Source organism: Bos grunniens, chromosome 24 (assembly GCF_055505025.1).
Source record: "Bos grunniens cultivar Pamir isolate PY7600 chromosome 24, Bosgru_T2T1.0, whole genome shotgun sequence".
NCBI lineage: Eukaryota > Metazoa > Chordata > Mammalia > Artiodactyla > Bovidae > Bos > Bos grunniens.
In genome coordinates, this window is record NC_141188.1 from 32,277,559 (window position 1) to 32,299,009 (window position 21,451).

Consider the following 21,451-nt stretch of genomic DNA (forward strand, 5'->3'; position numbering starts at 1 on the left):
TTCAAGGGACAATGGGAAGGTTGTTGTGGCTGGAACAGAATAAGGTAAGGAAGATGTGTGAACAGAGCCTAATAGCAGGCTGTTGTAAGGACTTTGTTTTTCTCTCTGAAACCAGAAGCTCATGGAGGATTTTGAGCCAGAGAGTGGATTGATGTTTAACAAGTTCATTCTGATTACTTTGTGGAGAATTTACTATATTGATGTTTAACAAGTTCATTCTGATTACTTTGTGGAGAATTTACCATGGAGGAGTGTGGGTCGAAGCAGGGAGTCCTCAAGGAGGCTTTTGCAGTAATCATGAGCATACGTGGTGATGGTGGCTTGTACTAGGGTGGTAGCAGAGGAGTTGGTAGTAGAAGTCAAATTGTGGGTTTGTTTTGAAGGTACAGCCCAAAGGATATGTTGAAAGTTGGATGTAGGAGGCAGTATGTAAGAAGAGGTGTAAAGGATGCCCCTGTTGGTTTTCAGCAGAGCAAATGGATGATGAAATTGCCATCAGCTGATAGATAGTGTTGGATAAAGGGATTTGAGGCTGAGGCTGAGATGTCAGGGACTCAGTGTTGTAGATTTTAAGTTTGAGTGTCTAATAGATTTCCAAATGGAGGTGTGGAGTTGAGTAGGCAATTTTGACAATCAAAAATCATGATCCCACCAGGCTCCTCTGTCCATGGGCATTCTCCAGGTAAGAATACTGGAGTGTATTGCCATTCTCTCTCCCCTGCGGGGATCTTCCCAACCCAGGGATCAAACTCAGGTCTCCTGCGTTGCAGGTGGATTCTTTACCTGAACCACCAGGGAAACCCCAGTTTTTCGTAACAATTATTTATTGAGTACCTCTATTTGATAGTTCAGATGGTAAAGAATATGCCCACATTGCCAGAGACCGAGGTTGGATCCGTGGGTCGGGAAGATAAGGAAATGGCAACCCGCTCCAGTATTCTTGCCTGGAGAATCCCGTGGAAAGAGGAGCCTGTCGGGCTACAGTCCATAGGGTTGCAAAGAGTCGGACACGACTGAGCAATTAACATTTCACTTCTATTTGATACTAGATGATTCGGGGCTACATTGATAAGCAAATATAATTATGGGCTCAGTCCTTACAGAAATTAACATATAGTGTGGTAGACAGATGTTAATTAAGTAACTATGCAAACATTTTTAGTAACAGTTGCAAATGCTTTGAAGGAAGGGCATCTAGGACTAAGGGGGCAGATAATGGGGCCTGATGACCCTGAGGGTAAGGGAAGGCTTTCTTGAGAAAATGATGTTTGAGCTATAATTTATATAGAATAAAATTCATTCATTTAAATTGTATAGGTGGATGAATTTTGACTAATCCTTGTGACCACCGCTACAGGCAGGATATAGAATAATGCTATCATTCCAAAAAGTTCTCTGATGCCTGTTTTTTGCCCACTTTCAACTGGGTTGTCTTTTAAATTGATTTGTAGGGGTTCTTCCTATATTCTAGATACAGATCTTTTACTGACTATGTATATTGCAAATACTTTCTTCCAGTTTGCACATTACCTTTTTATTCTCTTTATGGTGTCTTTGGATGAACAGTTTCTAATTTAAGTGAAATCCCAGTTTATCAGTCTTTTTCTTTTCTTTCCAGTGTCTTGTTTACAAAATACTTTCTTGTATAAGGGTCATGAAGATATCCTTGCTTCTGAAAGTTCGTTTATCCATGATTCATTGCAGATTAAATTTGTTTATGATCTGAGCTAGGAGTCAGGGTTCATTTTTGTTCATATGATGTTCAGTTTATCCAGTACCATTTATTGGAAAGATCAGTTTTCACCCACTGAATATAAATCATTTTGTTGTAAAGTGACTGTGTGTGGGGGGCTGTTCCTCAGTTCTTTGATTCTGTTGGTCTGTTTATCAGTCCTTGCATCAGCCACATACCTGAACACTGCACATCAGGTAATGTTGTTCTTCTAGAGTCCTGGCTGTTCTAAGTCTTTTGTATTTCCATGTAAATTTTAGAGTTAGTCTGTTAATTTCTGCAGAAAGCCTGCTGGGATTTTGATTGAGATTACATAAAATGTCTAAGCCAACATTGGAGAAACTGATACATCTCCACAATATTTAGTCTTCCAGTCAGTGAGGATGACATATCCCTCTGTTTAGTAAACCCCTTAATTTCTCTCAACAATGTCGCAGTGTAGAAGTATTGTACTTCTCTTGCTAGATTTATCTTCTAGCTATTCACCTTTTTGGGATGCTATTATACATGGTATCATTTTCAAAATTTTAGTTTTCTAGTTTATTGGAAATGATAGAAATTATATATATACACGCACAAATATAGGTGTGTATATATATATGTGTGTGTATATATGTGTGTGTATATATGTGTGTGTATATATATATATATACCTGTTTGTGTCTAGTTACTTGACACCTGTGTCTAGTTACTTTAGTGATTCTAACAGTTTGTTAAAGATTCTCTTGTTTTCTATGCACTCAATCATGTTATCTTTGAATAATAATTATATGTCATTACCAATCTTTTATTTTTCCCCCTGCTTTATTCTTTTTTTATACTGTTGATTTGTCTGTTGGTTTGTTTATTTTGTTGAATATACGGTGTTAATGAATATACTTGTCTTGTTCCTGAATTTTTATTTTCTTCCTGAAAGTCCACTATTTTCATCAATAAAAGATGATATTGAGTATACATTTTATTTTGTAAACTAGATCTATTAGGTTAAGGATGTTCCCATTCTTAATGTTTTAAAGTCTTCAGTGGATGTTGAATTTTAACAGATAATTTTCCTTTATTGAGATGATTATATGAATTTTATTGTGTAATTTGGTGAGTTACAATGATTAATTTCCAAAAGTTAAATTAGCCTGCTTTCCTGAAATAAATTCCATTGTTTATATAATGCATCATCTTTTTTATGCAGTCTGAATCTGATTTGCAAAATTTTGTTTAGGATTTTTGTGTCTGTTCATGAGAAGTATTGGCGGGTAAATTTCTTTCTTGTGATGTCATTGTCAGGTTTGGTATCAGAGTTTTGGTGACCTCATTAAGACTTGGAAATTGTTCCCCATTTTTGTGTTCTCTAAAAGATTGCATATGGTTCCTTGAGTTCTGTACTTGTCTTATTTTATTTCCTTCATTATACTATTTGGGGTTTGATTGCTGTATTTTCCTGACTACTGCAGATGGAAACTTATTAATTTTTCAACCTTTCTTAAAAATGCATTTTAAATATGCATTTTCAAGCTATAAATGTTCATGGTTTAGCTGTATCTCATTTTTTTTTTTTTCCTGGGCTGCTGCTGCTTTTTTTAAAAAAAAAATTTATTTATTTGGCTGTGCTGGGCCTTAGTCGCAGCATGGGGGATCTAGTTCTCTGACCAGGGATTGAACCTAGGCCCCCTGCTTTAGGAGCTCGGAGTCTTAGCCACTGGGCCACCAGGGAAGTCCCTGTCTCACAAATTTTGAGACCATTCATTCATTTAGCATATTTTCTAATTTCCATTGTGATTTCTTCACTAACAGGTTATTAGTTTTATGTTACTGATTTTGAGTTTAATTTCACTGTTCTCAAAACATGTAACATGTGATTTCAATCATTTGTTATTTGTTGACTTCCTCTGTGGCCCTGTATATAGCCTAGTTTGGTCTACATTCCTTGAGTGTTTGAGAAGAATGTGTATTATGCAACTGTTGTATATAGTAGTTTGCTGCTGCTGCTGCTGCTGCTGCTAAGTCGCTTCAGTCGTGTCCGACTCTGTGCGACCCCATAGACGGCAGCCCACCAGGCTCCCCCGTCCTTGGGATTCTCCAGGCAAGAACACTAGAGTGGGTATAGTAGTCTAAGCATGTTAATTAAATTGAGTTGTTAATAGTGTTGTCAAATCTTATATTCTAAGGCTTTTTATTGTTATTAGATGTTTTTTTGTCCTGTCAGTTACTAGAAGTATATTAAAATCTCCAACCATTATTATGGATTATTCAGTTTTTCCTTTTGATTCTGTCAACTCTTACGATATAGATTTTGAAGCTGTGTTATAAGATGTATGCAAATTTATGATTGTTATATTCCTGGTTAATTGGTCCTTTTATTATAATAAACTGTCCCTTTAGTTTTTCTAGTAGTAATAGTTTTTTGATTTGTCAACTGATACATAGTGACATCACCATACATTTAATTAATGTTTATATATTATTATTTTTCTTTTAATATCTATATGTCCCTAAGTTTAAAGCAAATCTCCTATAAACAGAATATAGTTGAGTGTTTTAAAAATTAAGTAATATTTGTTATTTTATTGAAATATTGAATATGAATATGAAATTGAATATGAATTTGAAATCTTAGAGGTCCATAAACATTTAATGTAGAACATGATATAATAGGTTCTGAGCTTGTCAGCCTGATCCTGGTTTTCTATTTGTCTTGTTTTGGTCCTTCTTTGAATTAATCAAGCATTATTTGTTCCTTTATATGTGTATAGGCATTTTGAAGTAGTTACCCAATAGATTACATTGTGCAAGTTTGGTTTATTAGATTCCAGTCTAAATTTGTACATCTAACACTTGCTGAAAAATACAAGAAATTTATAGCAATTTATTTATTCTGTTGTCCTTTATGTTAGTCTTGTCATATTTTATACTTCTACACATCTTTAAACTATACTAGTCATTGTTACTGTTATTTTAAATGTTAATGTTTTTATTTGTTTACATTTTTACCTTTCCATTCCTTTCTGTTAATTCCTCTAGTTCTGTGCTTCCGTCTGGGGCCATTTTCTTTTAGCTGGATGAATCCTTTTCAGTTGAACAAGTTATCTCAGTTTTCATTCATCTGAAACTATTATTATTTCATCTTTGTATTTGGAGTATATTTTCTCTTAGTATAGAATTCTAGGTTGGTTGATTTATTATTTTCTTTTTCTGTCTTAGCACCTTAAAGATCTTGGTTTTTTGTATTCTATTTCCATTATTTATGATACAGAATAGGTTTTTAGTCTGATTGCCATTCCCCTGAAGGAAATGTGACATATTTTCCCTGGCTGCTTTTAAGGTTTTCACTTTGACTTTGGCTTTTAGGACTTTGACTCTGATATGTCTAGCTATATTTGCTTCATATCCTACTGAGGTTTGTGGAGCTTCATACGTTTGCTAGAGACTCATGTCTTTTGTTAGCTTTGGAAAATTCTTGACCAGCATTCTTACTGCTTATGTGTCATTTTCTCCACTTTTTGTAACTCCAGTTAGATGTGTGTTAGGCCTTTTTAGCATGACATACATGTCTTTAACACTTGTGAGTTGTGTTTTCTCTCCATTTTTTCTATCTTGATGTGTGATTTTATTTTACACTTTTGTTGTTCCATTTTACTCTTTTAAGAATTCTAGGCTTTGCTGAAATTCTCCATTTATCCTGTTTGCTTTTTGCCTGGAACATATCAGTCATTATTAAGGTCTCTCATATAACTCTAAAATGTGAATGACCTATGTGTCTTTTTTCTGTTTTCTATTACTTCTGTTGGTCGTCCATCTCCTCTGTTCTTTTTTTAATGGAGATAAAATTCACATAGTGTGAAGTTCACCACTTTAACCTTTTAAAGTACAGTCACCCTCAGATATGGGTGGGTGACTGTACTTTAAAAGGTTAAAATGGGTTCCATTTAACCTTTGTGGGTTCCATTCTTGGAGACGGAAATGGCAACCCACTCCAGTATGCTTGCCTGGAAAATCCCAATGGACGGACGATCGTGGTAGGCTATGGTCCATGGGGTTGCAAAGAGTCGGACGCGGCATTCTAGGCCACCACAATAAAGTGAATACTGCAATAAAGCTAGTCACAGAAATTTTTCTGTTTCCCAGAGCATATAAAAGTTGTGTTACACTGTACTGTAGTCTGTGAAGTGTCTGAACATCAGTGTATACACCTTAATTAAAAAATACTCGATTGCTAAAAAAATGCTCACCAGCATCAGAACTGTCAGTGAGTTGTAATCTTTTTTGCAATAGTAACATTAAAGAGCACTGCTCACAGACCACCGTGACAAATATAATAGTCATGAAAAAGTTTGAAATACTGTGAAAATTACCAAAACGTGACACAGAAACTTGAAATGAGCAAATGCTGTTGGAAAAATGGCACCAATATACCTGCTTCACACAGGGTTGCCACACACCTCTGATTTATAAAACACACACACAGTGTCTTTGAAGCACAATAAAGTGAGGAATGCTTGTATACAACTCAGTGGTTTTCAGTGTATTCACAGGGTATACAGCCATTACATTATCTAATTTCAGGATACTTGCATCACCCCAAAAAGAGAACTCCTGACCATTGACCTCAGCTCCAGTTGTCCCCTCTGCCCATCCCCCTGGCAAAGACTGATCAGTCTGCTTTCTGCTCTCTGGCTTTGACTGTTCTGGACAGTTCATATAAATGAATCGTACCATATATGGACTTTGGAGTCTGACTTCTTCACTTAGCATAAGTGTTTGCAAGATGTGTCTGTGTTGTAGTGTGTATCAGACTTCACTCCATTTTGTGGCTAAAAAGCATTCCATTGTGTATATAATTTATCACATTTTGTTTATTCATTCATCAGTTAAAGAACTTTTAGTTTTTTCCCTACTGTTTGGCCATTTTATGACTAGTGCTGCTGTGGACATTCATGTTATAAATACGGTGTGAATGTATGTCTTCAGTTCTCTTGGATCTATACCTGGAGTGGAATTGCTAGGTCCTTTGATAGCTCTGGTGGCTCAGAGGTTAAAGCATCTGCCCGCAATGCGGGAGACCAGGGTTCAATCCCTGGGTTGGGAAGATCCCCTGGAGAAGGAAATGGCACCCCACTCCAGTACTCTTGCCTGGAAAATCCCATGGACGGAGGAGCCTGGTAGGCTACAGTCCATGGGGTCGCAAAGAGTTGGACACGACTGAGCGACTTCACTTTGATAGCTCTTGTGTTTACCTCTGAGAAACTGCTCAAATGTTCTGCATAACAGCTGCATCCTTTTACAGTCCCTTCAGCATGTATGAGAGTTATTTTCTCCGCTTTCTTACCAACACTTGTTATTTTCTATAGTTCAAAAAAAAAATTTTTATTGTAGCCATCCTGATGAGTGTTGGCCATTTCTTCTTACTTTTTGTAGAATGCCTTTTAAATTTAATTGAGGGTTTTTGGACTTGGTAGAGCTGATGTATTTAAATTTTGATCTTAAGCCAAGTAGAGGCTCTTTTGAAATCTTAACAGAGGGATTGGCTTGTATGAAGGCCCTTCTGATGTGCTGAGACCTCTACTCCAATCTTTGTCTCCCTTGAACAGGGTAGAGCTGAAATCTCTTCTCAGCTCTTTTTTGTCATAATGGCTGTTTTCTGCTAGTTTTCTTGAATCTTCCCCTTCTTTCTGGTTCTTCCTCTCTGGGACTTTGCACTTTAGTTTCCGGCTCTTTGGTGGCCGAAAATCTCCGTCTTCTCTCAACCTAGTGGGACTGCCACCTCCTGCGTGGGCTGCTTTCTGTTCCACAGGGAAGTCAGGAAAAGCCAGCGTGGCTGTGGGGTCGTGTTGTTTCCATTTTCCCGTCTTTTAACAGTTGTCGCCCCTCTTGTTCCTCTCTGTGTACATTACTCTTCAGTGCCTTCAAATGATTTTTCCTTTTATCCAGATTTTATTTTTTTTAGAGAAACAGTTTTAATTTTTTTTTTTTTTTTTTGCCATTTTCAAAAAGTACAACTAACCAGGTAAAGAGGCACAAATATAAAGTAATGAGTCTTGGAAAACATAGAATACTCCTTGACGTAAATCACAGCAAGATCTTTCTCGATCCACCTCCTGGTTTCAGAACTTGATGAAGCTCAGGTTCTTGATGTCTCATGGTAGAAAGAATTCTGTGAGAACCAAGTGATAGGTAAGAAATGGATTTAGAGAAAAAGACACTCCACAGACAGAGTTTGGGCCATCTTGGAAGGAGAGAGTGGCCTATCTGGATCTTGTAGCTTTTATTAGCAAGAGGGTTAGTTTGATACAAGCTACTTTATTATGATGGGAACTGAGAACACTGATTTATGAGTTGAACCACAAGAAGATGAGAAACTGATACTTACTGAGAGTGAGAGCATAAATTCCTGAACAGAAAATTTAGACAAGATAATAGGAGGAAGGAATTAGATTTTCAAACTAGGGGATCAAGTCAGCCATGTTGAAGGAAGATAAAGGGTGATTTAAAGGTGAGATATGTGACACCGAGTTGATGTTTGGTAATTTTCTTGAAAATGGAGCAAAGTATTTAAAGAATACAAATTGGGTAAAGAATTTAAGATAAGACTTGAAGAGGAAATATTTAATAAGCAGTTATTGGGTTCAGTAGTGAAAGAAACTAAGATTATGAATTTAAGATTTTGAATCTGTTTAATTTTATAAGTGTTAGTGGTTATGAGGTAGTTGGAGATTTGAGTGTTTACATGGGATGTCTAAAGAACAATGTATATCTATCTGCTCAGTGTGCTAGGGAGGACTGTGTTTGCAAAATCTGAGTAGTATAGACACAGTGAACACGTCAGAGGAAGACTGAAGTTGTAGAAATGGACATTCTTTTTAGAACACAGACAAGTAGAGAAAGAAAGCAAAATAGATCTGTAAAGGTAAGATTTCCGTATCCTCTTACAGCCTTAAAAAACTGGGTTTTGGAAAGAAACTATATGCTTTCTCTACCCAAAAATCCCCAAGAAGGGAGCCAGGTTTACAGACCACCTTATCTTATATCTGTGTTTTTCCTTTTGCCCTTTTGTGAACTCTCAAGGTTAGTCAGTGATTTTCTTCACACTTTCATTAGGAAATTTGCCAAAGGCATCCTTTTGAGGCAGCTGTCTGTGTACCCTTGGAGGCCGTCAGTAATGTTTCCAATCTATAGGAGTAGTGCACAAAAATGTTGGGCTGAGCTGCATCTTTGTGGTTTAAAACATTCCCCCTCCAAAGCCACCCCCTCCCCAACAATATAAAATGTATCACATTTTGAAGTTTTTGTACCTTAGTCTTTTGTTACTGTATCTTTTCAGGTGAAATACATCACTAAGAGTAAATATATCCAAATATATCAATAATGAAAGGAGACTTGATTTTTAAAGTGTAATTGAAGTAGCAGTAGTGGGCACCTTAGAGATCTTTATAGATAAACAAGAATTCTTTTTGTATCGAATGTTATGATTTTTAAATTTTAACTGTAAAGTAAAATAGACCTGAATTGTGGTTCTTCCTTTGGTCTAAGGTGGTCAGAGGATACATCCATGCTGATGATCCTATGAAGTTTTTGGAGCGTATTAAATACAATGTGAATAAGCCCATAATTAAAATGCAGTAGAATAAGTTGAAATGCATGTGTGTTTTTGTTCCTGTTCACTTGAATAATATAGGCAACCGTTACACCATATGCATCTTTAATATATTAGTCTGACTGTTTGTCTTGTTTTACTAAACTGTCTTCTTTCAGCCACCCACACAGAATATGCCTATGGGTCCCGGAGGGATGAGTCCGAGCGGCCCTCCCCCACCTCCGCGCGCTCACAACATGCCTTCAGATGGAATGGTAGGTGGGGGTCCTCCGGCACCACACATGCAGAACCAGATGAACGGCCAGATGCCTGGTAAGTTTCTCTCCTCTAAGACATTAACACCAGAGTTGCTTAGCAACTGAAACGACATGGGGGCTCAAGGGATACTTAGATTGTTGATGACAAAACTGCTTTGAATGCCCTCGAGTCCAAGCTCTCTTAGAGTTTGTTAGCTACAGAGCTACGTGACCTGTATTCAGTGTTTATCAGGCTGCCCTTGGGCTTTGATGTAGCTGACACACAGCATTCCTCTGATGAACAGAACTGGCTAAATTTAGTCTGTCTGAAACTATGCAATACAGCTGGCTTTAGAAGCTTTTGGAGGGGGAAAAAGGCATGGCATAAGAATTAAAATGTTTATAAAAATGTATTGTAGCATTTCTCTGAGTTTTGTGTTTACTTGAAATTTTATTGATTTCAGAAACGGTACTGCTGAAAAAATAACACATGGGGAGATAAAAACGAAACACCCTCTAAAGTGCGAATGTATTTAATATTTCCTCCTTGGTCTATTGAAACTGAGCTTGGATTTTTATGAATATATATGTTTATAGCATAATGGAAATATGGAAGTTGAGCAGAATTAAAAGCTGAAAAGTGTCAGCTTTCTTATATAATGCATTATTTGTTGTTTATCCATTTTAAGTTTAGAGCTACTTAAAATACCAGACCATCAGGTGCTGATTTACATACCTTTTGCTGGGTTGAATTTTTAATCTGAAAAGTATCTTTAAATTATCTTGTTTTTGTAACAATAGTCACACCCATACCCATAAGTTTTGGTGGAGTGTTTTCTACATTTAATGTGAGAATTTTTGCTTTCTAAAAACAAAGGTTATTTTCATTAACATAAAGAATGTATTATACAAATAGCAATAGTGAGAGTAAATTAAAATCACAGAGAAGTTTATTTTTAAAATTAGTATTATTAGCATCCTTAGGATAGTATGAACTGATTGTGTTGGTAGCATTGGTGTTCAGGGTCTTTGGATGTAGAAAGTACGGAGCAGAAGAGGCCAGGTCACCTGGCTTACAGGAGAGTGATGTGTGATTGATTGGTCATGTAGGAGGGTGAGGTGTTTTGGTGGCAGCTTTCTCTTTCTTGCCAGGGCTTCCACAGTCATGGCCCACATGGCCCTCACCCCACGTGGAGGCAGGATTAAAGACATAACAGCTTGTTGGTTGTAGTTAGAAGGAAGCTTCTTGCTTCCTTCTGGTTGTAGCCAGAAGGAACTGGTTGTAGTCGAAGGAAGCTTCTTGCTCTGTCCACACTTAGATCATCAGGACAAGTTGCTTTTAAAACTGTCAGGGTAGTGCCAATGCAGCTTCGTAAGTCAGGGGAATTTTGTGATTTTTTTTTTTTTTTATAGTGGTGCCTTTAATTAGGAATTCAATTCAACTTCTCCAGGTAACATTCACACCAAAGGCTGAGGAAGCAAGTGAGCAGCAGTGTAATTATTGTTAACATGACATTTGGTTTTTTGTGTAAGGCCATCTGGAATAAGATATCTCTTTATGAGCCAGGGATTTTCAACCAGTTATGACCTAGGTTGTGCAGAATACTGGAGAACTAGTAAAACAACTCATTGTTAGAAAGTTTACAGTTAGGTGTAGGAGAAATTGGAAGTCCAGTTAGTTATATTGTTTTTATTTAATAAGTTTCTACGGTATTTAGCCAACCTTTTTCTGTACACAAATTTGTATCTGGGCTTTTAATTTCTGATTTTAGTTGTGTTTTTAATATTTTGTCTTGTAAGTGGTAGTGCTCTTTATATGCTGTTTGATCTTGGTCACATATCTTCCTTTAAAATAAATTTAGCTGATTAAAAAAACAATTAGATAATATATACTGATGGTACCAAAATCAAAAGGTGCGAAAAGGCACACAGCCCCTATCTATCCAGACTCATTGTTCCAGATAGTCATTGGTGTCTAGTTACCCTTTAAAACATGTGCTGGTGTACATTCTTTTTTCTTCTCTTTTCTTTTAAACACAAATGGTAGCATATGTTAGATAGTATTATATTTCATATTTTTACCTCTTGAAGATTTCCCTTAGACACCATGAGTATATAAAGATATATTTTGGACCTGCTGCTGCTGCTAAGTCGCTTCAGTCATGTCCAACTCTGTGCGACCCCATAGACGGCAGCCCACCAGGCTCCCACGTCCCTGGGATTCTCCAGGCAAGAACACTGGAGTGGGTTGCCATTTCCTTCTCCAAAGCATGAAAGTGAAAAGTGAAAGTGAAGTCACTCAGTCCTGCCCGACTCTTAGCGACCCCATGGACTGCAGCCTACCAGGCTCCTCCATCCATGAGATTTTCCAGGCAAGAGTATATTTTGGAGACCACTCAGTATATAAAGAGCTTCCTCGTTGTTTTTGATGACTGTATTACATTCTTTTTATGGATGCCTCTCATTTATTTGGACAGTTTCCTTCTGATAGAAATATAGGTTATTTCTAGTCTTTTGGTATTAAAAATTATGCTGTTATGAATATGCCTGTGAAATATAAATAAGTAAACAAATTTAGAGTTTTGTATCCATATTCATATACACTCAAAAACTTGTATATTTATAGGATAAAGTCCTAGAACTAAAATTGTTAGGTTAAAGGTATATGCATTTTATAATATGGTAGTTATTGTCATATTGGTCTACATAAAAATAGTACTTACTTATACATTTATAGTCTTCCAATGAAGTATGAAAGTGCTTTTTTCTTCATAATAGGGTTGGAACAAAGCTTTTGATCTTTGCAAATCTAAAAGATTAAAAATGGATCTCATGGTTTTAATTTGCCTTTTTACTATATTAAGTGAAACAAGGAATTTTCTCATATTTATGGCCCTTTTGTAAAGCTTTTGTGTGAACTGATGTTTCATGTACTTTGCCTGTTTACTGCTGGTGGACTTTTACTTACTTAGTTTATATGTTAAGTAATTAGTTTGGTCTGTGCTATTTCTTGTATATATTTTTTCCCAGTTAATATTTTTATTATTTAATTTTGCTTTGTTGGTCATGTGCAAATGTTTTATTTTTATGTACGCTAGTTTATAAATCTTTTATAGTTGTGAAAAGCACTTCCACTCTTAAGTTTATTTTAGAAATTCTCCAGTTTGAAATACTCTTTTATGGTTTCCTTACTTTTTCTTTCTTCTTTTACATCTGGACTTAGTTTTGCTAGAAAAAACATGGTAGGGAATCCAGCCTGTGTTTTTCCAGATGTCTACTCAGTTGTCACAACATCACTTATTGAATTATCTTTCTTTTGCTCACAGATACCTAATCTCAGAACCATTGTCATTTACCAGATTGTGCTTTGGGGTCAGTTTTTAGATTGTGCTCTAGGTTCACTGATGTGTTAATTTGTTCATTTATGTGTTAGTACTACACATTTTAAATTCAGCTTCCTATGTTTTGGTCTCTTATAAAGCAAGTCCTCCTTCATACTGTTTTTTTTTTTTTAAATTTTTCTAGAATGTTTCTGGCTTTTCAAAAGCATCAGTTTCTTAGTCTGTAAAATGAGAATAGTAGTCCACCTCACAGTATTTGCTATCATTCAAGTGAAGCATTTACTTTTTTTGCTATTGATTAAATACTCAATACTTTGGAGAAGGCAGTGGCACCCCACACCAGTACTCTTGCCTGGAAAATCCCATGGATGGAGGAGCCTGGTGGGCTGTAGTCCATGGGGTTGCTAAGAGCTGGACACGACTGAGCTACTTCACTTTCACTTTTCACTTCCATGCATTGGAGAAGGAAATGGCAACCCACTCCAGTGTTCTTGCCTAGAGAATCCCAGGGACGGGGGAGCCTGGTGGGCTGCCGTCTCTGGGGTCACAAAGAGTCAGACACGACTGAAACGACTTAGCAGCAGCAGCAGCAGCAGTCCTCCTCACAGTATTTGCTATCATTCAAGTAAAGCATTTACTTTTTTTTGCTACTGATTAAATACCCAAGTTATTATTTGGTATTACTATTGCATTAATGCAAAAAAAAAAAAAGCTTTTTAAGGTACTTTTGTATAGATCATCTGTTTAACTTTCATATTTTGGTTTTGATCACTTTTCTTCAAGGGCCCAACCATATCCCTATGCAGGGACCTGGACCCAATCAACTTAATATGACAAACAGTTCCATGAACATGCCTTCAAGTAGCCACGGGTCCATGGGAGGTTACAACCATTCCGTGCCGTCATCCCAGAGCATGCCAGTACAGAACCAGATGACCATGAGTCAAGGACAGCCCATGGGAAACTACGGCCCCAGACCAAATATGAGTATGCAGCCAAACCAAGGTAAGTTAGCTTGCTTTGTACCCTTCTCGACTAGAATGCTCCATTAGCTGTTGAAAATCAGTTTTTTCAAAATGTTAGCTGATTTTCAAAAAATCAAGTTTGAATTAAGTCATACTCAGAAAAGGAACATCAGGTTTGAAACCAGCTGAAAATAATTTTTTTCTTTTACATTTAGGAATTAAATTGCTCAGTTTAGCTTTTTAAGTTTATTTATTTTTATATTTTTTGGACAGTTTGAGACCGTATTTTTGGATTTTGAAGCTAATTGGTGAATAACAGAACATTTGGTTAGACCTAGAGAATTGAGAAAATAGAATTTTATTTTATTAAGTACACTCCTTAAAAAGCATCTGCTCTGTGGTTCATTTTACTTGTGAAGAATATATTAATTTTCTTTGAATCTTCCTTGATTTAATGTTTTCTGATGCTGTGTTTCAGCATTAAAGGTAATTTTAAGGTAATTTGTTGTTAGAATGTTCAGTGGAGGTGCTGCTGTATTCTTGTATTATTAGAGTGGTGTGAAGTCTATTAAAGTTTATTACCAATCTCAGAGAATGAAATTGTTATCATGTTTCTCTTTTAAGTATTCTTGTGAATAATAACTAAAAACCAGTAAGTGGCGCTCTGTTCTGCTAATTGCCTGTTAAAACATTTGGCCTGTTGCCAGCTTAAAGCTATTTCAATTATGAAATGTGATGAGGTTAAGAGTCTCAGATAGAATTAAATGTATTTGCAATAAAATTGTCTAGATTTTGCTTATGAAAAACAAATCACCAAAATACACCCAGATAAAGGAAGTTAATGTTAATCTGTTGATCATTATTTTTGATGAAATAATATATTGTGATTTAAAAATCTACAGATATTTTCTATAATTTTGGTAAAATACACTAGAAACAAAGGTAGATAAATGGAACAAATTGTCAGTGAACATAGCTTCACAGAACTGGCACTTGTTCCATTCTTTTACCTTGAAAGTTGTTGAGTGCCCATTATGGAATATTTCCTTTTTTAAGTTATATCAAATAAAGGTTCAAAACCACAGCAAGATCCAGTCAGTGCTAGATTAGGAGGGGTTCAGATGTTTCCTATACAGTTTGATTACCAGGAAAGAGAGCAAAAAAATAAGCGATAGTGATTCTTTGCAGCAACCACCGTAATAATGGTGGCACACTTCTTAGAAAATACATGTGTGAAAATGGATGTTGCTGCAGCATGGATTGATACGGCATCTTAAGATTTGAAGGGGCGTCCCAGGTGTCTCAGTGGTAAAGAATCCGCCTACAGTACAGGAGACCTGGGTTTGAACCCTGGGTCAGGAAGATCCCCTGGAGAAGGAAATGGCAACCCACTCCAGTATTCTTGCCTGGGAAATCCCACGGACAGAGGAGCCTGGCAGGTTACAGCCCATAGGTTCGCGAAAGAGTCAGACGGAACTGAGCATGCACTTAAGGTTTGAAGAAGAAAAATAACATGTGCAGCAGGGTGTATGGAGAAAATAGTTTTACTGTTTTTGGAAAAGGAGTTAAAGTTTTATAGGAGTTTCTGTTCAAAACATAGCCACCAGCTATTACTGTTTTTGAAATTAAAATTATTTTTCTTTTATTGAGTTACAGTTAACATACTGTATTAGTTTCAGGTATATAGCATAATGATTTGATAGCTTCGTGCATTATGAAATGATCACCATAAGTCCAGTTATCATGTTATTGAACTAAATTGTTAAATATTACTGTATTCCCTATGTGTACAGTATACCACCATGACTTACTTATTTTATACCTGGAAGTTTGTGCTTCTTAACCTCTCTCACCCATTTTGTGCATCACCCCCAACACCCCACAGTGTTCTTCTGAAAAATGTCATATTTGTATCAATGTATAGTTTTTTCTTTTTTTAGAACTTATTTTTTTCTTTGTTCTCATAATTTTTGAATTTATGAATAGAAAATAGACTGTATAAAACATGACTTTGAGGATCTGATTTAGAAATAAAAGCTACATTTCAAGAGAAAAGAGGATGTTAGGGAGGAAATTACCATTGTTTTAAAAAATCTCTTCAGGACAAATATAACGTTTTTCAGTTAAATTTTGACATTTCAGAATCAAGAACCACCAAAGAAAATTACAATTACCATGGAAAAAGGAGGGAAAGTTATATGAGTTTTTAGCAATACTTGCTTTCTTAATCACAAATAAAAAACTTTTCAGTTAAATTTCTTATAAAAGTATTTTGGAATTCCTTATAAAAATATTTTAATGACGTGGTACCTGTTGGATTTTTAAAAACTTGTTCAGCATGATATGTTTTATTTGAAGTTTTAATGTTTATTTTATTATAAAACCTTTCCTTAGATAGTTTTATAAAAATAACCTATATGTTTTACATTAAATTTTTTCTGTTTTGATAAATAGGTGAAAGAAATTAGAGGAGACTACATTTTAAAATATTTTAAACAAAAGCTTAGAGGAATACCAATATTCTATAAAAGGAAATTTTTCTACTTTAAAAATTTTTTGTTAATATTTGTTGAGATATTATTTGCTGTTCTTTGAGTTAATTCAGATTTCAAAACGTTGAGATCTTTTAACTATCTGCTTATTTCTGTATACATATCTCTACATCAAGAGCTATTAGAAAAAAAAATGTTAAAACCACTTACTTTTTAATAATGAAATTTATTAAATATTTAATAATGAAATAGTGGGATTTCTTAGATTAAATCTCTGTCCAATGACAAACGAAGGGGAGAAAAGCCAGTCCAGATAATTATGTTTTAAAAACAAATAGCAATTATTTAACCTTTGTGACGTTAATAATTATTAATTATTTAGGTGACATATTTGGGTACTTTATTTGATGATGTCATAGTAGTTTTCTAAATAGAACGTTGCAGGTCAAGACCTAGATGTGTTTTATTCTGGTATTTTTGAAGTGGCTTTGTTTTTTACCCTCTCTCCTTTCCTTTCCTTTCCTTTGCTTTCCTTCTTTTTTTCCTCCTGTCTTTGAAAATGAAATTCAGGAGGAAAAAAGTACTCGTCTAAAAATTTGGCATGTATTTTGGAGTCTGATTGAAATTAATTCAAAGGATACATTTTCAGTTTATCATTTTGATTGTTTAAAAAAGGAAGGAGAAGCAGCATGATAATTTATACTCATAGTTCTAATATAAAAGGGGACATTGTGTACTAATGTTATAGTAAAAGTATCATTTCTGGCAATGAAATTATGGAATGTCTTTGGATGTCATTAATCTCTAAAAGCTGTTTTCAGCTTTTAAATTTTTACTGAAAAGTTGAAAAGTAATAGTAAACCAAATTAATGCAAGGTCTGATATAGTGAAAACATGTAGACCTACCACACCAAACATGTCATTTCAAAAAGCTGAATAAAAAATTGGCCCCATTTAATTTACTGATTACTATATTCATGGTCATTAAAAAATTATAAGTTAAATGAACTTATATGACAGTGGCATTGCAGTTGGTGCCTACCTTTTTTTAGTTGTAGCTTTATGCATATCTATGAATTGAGAAAGCAAATATTTTTAAATTTAGCCTTTAGTGTATATTCTCTTATGAGGACTACTGTTTTTAGATGAGTGGTTTAGCAAGTTTTTAATGTTAATTTCTTTCTTAAATTGCTGCACAGTGTTGTAAATAGTTAATCCGACCTACTTCCTGTATTATTTTAACTACTATCCAGGTTATGTTCAGTGATGTTCACTTTGAACTTTAGGAGTAAGGCTCATGTTCACAGTTGATCACCTTCTTACATGTTGGATCTACTCACTTACGTAGAGAGCATCAGCTCCACTGCAGTTCAGATACAGCTCCAAAGAGGCAGAGGTTTGCCTCTTTTGTTCTGGGCTCTAGAACAAAACCTGGGGGTAGGCCTGCAGATCTGTCTTTTTAGTGAATGGGAACTGAAACCAAATATTACATGATAACCCAGAAAGATGGAGAGTTAGTGCCTTAAAGATGTTTCTTTAAAAGTCTAATTAATTTGAGTAGAGTAGTAGGCTTTCTGGAACAAAAGTTAACATTTGATAGAACCAGCATATTTTTCATTCCCAGGCATTAGTGATTATAGCTTCCCAGATTTTAACACCATTTTACTTACTTATTACATATTCAAACATAAGGATTTTCGCAGATTGTTATGTTTGTGTTAAAGCATATATTTCACAAGTTCCAGGTATGCTATACGATTCTTCAGACTTGGATCCAGGTCTTGGCCCCATAGATGACTGTGTATGGGACCTCTATCTAATTTTCTTAATTTCTTTAAGTAAGATTAAGTGAGATGATGCATTTAAAAATCCTGATTCCATAATTATTTGTATAATTGACATAAAATGAGACCAAGGGTTTTTGTAATAATGAAAACTTGAGATCTGTTTATTGGTGATTGTCTTCTTTAGCCATAAGACCTAATTTATCTCTGGCTTTAGTTTTGTTTGAACAGTATTAAGAAAGTCTTGATTCATTTAGCTAATAAGTTGCAAGTGATAATGATGTGATCTAGAAGCTTGACATTAGAATAGTGGGAAATTTCAGTACTTTTATCATATAAATATGAAGGGCAAAAAAATATTGTCATAGCCAGGTTTGTTTACTCTTATTTTACAGTGGTTTATTATCAGTTATATATTCAGTTTTTTTAGAAACTGCCAAAGTGATTACCAAAGTAGGCTCTCCCATTTTACCATCCCAGCAGCACAGTGCATGTGGGATCCGCTTTCTTCAGATATTTGCCAGCATTTGGTATTGTCAGTTATTTTTTAATCTGAGCTGTTCTAAAAATGAGTAGTAGATCACATCTCATTGTGGCCTTAATTTGCATCTCCCCAATGGCTAGTGATGCTGAACATCTTTTCACGTGCTTATTTGCCATCTGTATATCCTCTTCAGTGAAATGTCTCTTAATGTCTTTTTCCTATTTTCTAGTTGAATTATTTTCTAACTGTTGAGTTATGAGAAATCTTCGTATATTCTTTTAGGATTAATTTAAAATTTTTCTCCCAGTTTTTTTTTTTAGTGTAAAATTTCGAACATATAGAAAACTTGAAGGAATTGTACCTGTATAGTTGTCTCCTGTATTCTACTCATCCATTAATGGCATCTTCTTTTTAAATGCATTTCCGAGTGTTTTGCAGATATTATTATACTTTTGCCCATTAATACTTTGGTCTGCATAGCATTTGAACACAACGTTTAAAAATTTTTCCTTTTTCTTTTAATAGTTTTTTTTTTGTAACATTTACATACAATGAAATACAAAAATCTTAAGTGTCTCATTCACTGGGTTTTGATGTATTTGTAACACATGTACTCCTTGGCCTTCGTTTTATAACTAACATTTTAGGTGCCTTTATGGGATGCCGTTTTACTCCAGTTTAAATATTTTGTGTTAACCATAATCTAGCTTCTTTTATGGTAAAAGGGGATGATTGATTTGCTTTTTCTGTTAGAAGTCTTTATCTCAAAGTGTAATCCTAAGACCACTGGCATCATCAGGGGTACCTGTTAAAACAAGATTTGTCTGCTCTACCCCGTGCCCGCTAAATGAGAATCTTTAAGGGTAAATTTTAGAAATTACATTTTACAAATCTTCCAAGTCATGCCTGTTTATATAGCCCATTCCATCTGAAGTTTTTCTGGGCAGGATAATCTCTCCTGAACCTGATGCTTCCTAAGTTTCAGCTTTCATGCTAAGTTGACACAAAGCTGTATGTTCTCAGATAGCCTGTGTCCGTGGCTTCCTGTTTGGGCAAGATGGGGACTTTACTTTCACAGCAGATTGTCACTTGTGTCCCATAAATCTAGAGCTTTTGGAATTCCTTTCAGTCTACAGTAGATGCAGTCTACAGGGTTTTTGTTTTTGAATTAATATTATTATATAGTATAGTTGAAACTATTTAGAGGAGTTGACTGAGAAATTGCATAGCTTTTTGCTTTGCTAGATTTATGAAGGCACAACACATCCCTTTTCTAATTTTCAATCATCAGAAAGCTAAATATATAATCTAATCCTCAGACTAGTTTGTAGAGATGCCTATGATGTAGAATTATGCCCTTGAGAATCCAGGACTTCTTAACTTATCACTAATGACATGTTGAGTTACCTAAATCTCTATTGTGGGGGGCCTACCCTGTGCACTGAGATATTTAGCCGTATTTCTGTCTTGTACCCACTAGGTGGCAGTAGCAACCCCAGCACCTGTGGAGACAACCACAAATGTCTCCGAACTTTACTGAATATCCTCTGGGGACAAAATCACTCAGGGTTGAAAATCACAGCCTTAAGAAATGGTTACTGTAAGAACTGCATGTAAGGGTGGTCTGTGTTACTGAAGAAGCTTAGCAACAATAACAAAAGTTTTTGATACTGTTATGTTTCAGTACTTTTTAAATACTTTGATGGGATTTCTCTAAAAATTGTTCTTTTTACTAGATAAAATCTGTCATGGTTCTATTTCTTCATTGGTTGCTAGGAAATTCAGCTCAGTTTGCACTAGTTAACAGTGACTTTACTAAACTCCTGAGATTTTCTTACTTAGCTCTTGTTCTTTTATCTTTGATGTTTTTTTCTAAATGTCTTATGAACCACTTAAAACTCTTGATGAAGGCAGGTTTAGATTTTAGGTAAGTAAAGAATCCTATTCACTTTAAATGGCATTTTAATAGGTAGTGGGTTAGCTAATTGAATTTACTGAAATACAGGGATTTTCTTCTTGCAAATAAAGCATTAGTAATGCTTTCAAATGAGAGCTATAAATGGTTTAGTTTGAGATTGAATGGTTAAGGAACAAGTAGTAAAATGTGGGCAATAGGTGATGAAAGATGAACAGGCAAATGGGCTTGTAGTGGATATTATCTACATGGGTTTGTATTCACTCTTACTATAACACAGAGATAATAGATGAAGAGAAGGAACGTACTGTATTCTAGGGTTTTATTATTACAGCGATCATGTTATGTAGGACTGTTTTTCTCGGAGATATTACATTGGAGAAGTCTGATTTGACTTTGGAGGAGAGGTACATATTATGGCTAAGAGCATGGTTTAGATTTCTCACCATTTCCTGGCTATGCAACTTTAGGTAAGAGTCTTAATGCTTGTATGCCTTGTTTTCTTACTTATAAAGTGAAGTTGACAACAATACTATCTGTTTCATAGGGTTTGAGGAGGATAAATAATAGACATAAAGCTCTAAGCTTAATGCCTGGGCCATAAGTGTTCATTAACTGTTAGCTGTCATTTTTAATCTTCATTTAAAATTATTCATAGATTAATGATATGACTTTAGAGTTTTATTATTTTGCATCTCAAGATATGATTAAAATATAGGACATTGTTTCTGTAGAGTATTTGATTGTAGGATCTTTGTATATATCATCCTTTATAGTACTTCTTAGTGTCAGAAAGGTTTATGTGAAAGATAAACATAGCCTTTAAGCATATAGTAATGTGAAATGTCACACTTTGTAGAAAATGGTTATAATAGACTCATTTTGTAATCTTTACTCTGTAGCACAAATTTTTAGAA

At 35.2% G+C, this 21,451-nt stretch overlaps 1 protein-coding gene across 8 annotated transcripts in view; it reads left to right on the forward strand.

Annotated features, from left to right (window-relative positions):
• Nucleotides 1–21,451, forward strand: part of SS18 (SS18 subunit of BAF chromatin remodeling complex) — a 76,599-nt gene that overhangs the window by 29,424 nt on the left and 25,724 nt on the right. For all 8 annotated transcript variants that reach the window (XM_086372911.1, XM_086372912.1, XM_086372909.1 and 5 more), the window contains exons 4-5: nucleotides 9,476–9,629; nucleotides 13,678–13,899. In XM_086372911.1, the coding sequence (XP_086229037.1) occupies nucleotides 9,476–9,629; nucleotides 13,678–13,899 (376 nt within the window). The remainder of the gene's footprint in view (nucleotides 1–9,475; nucleotides 9,630–13,677; nucleotides 13,900–21,451) is intronic.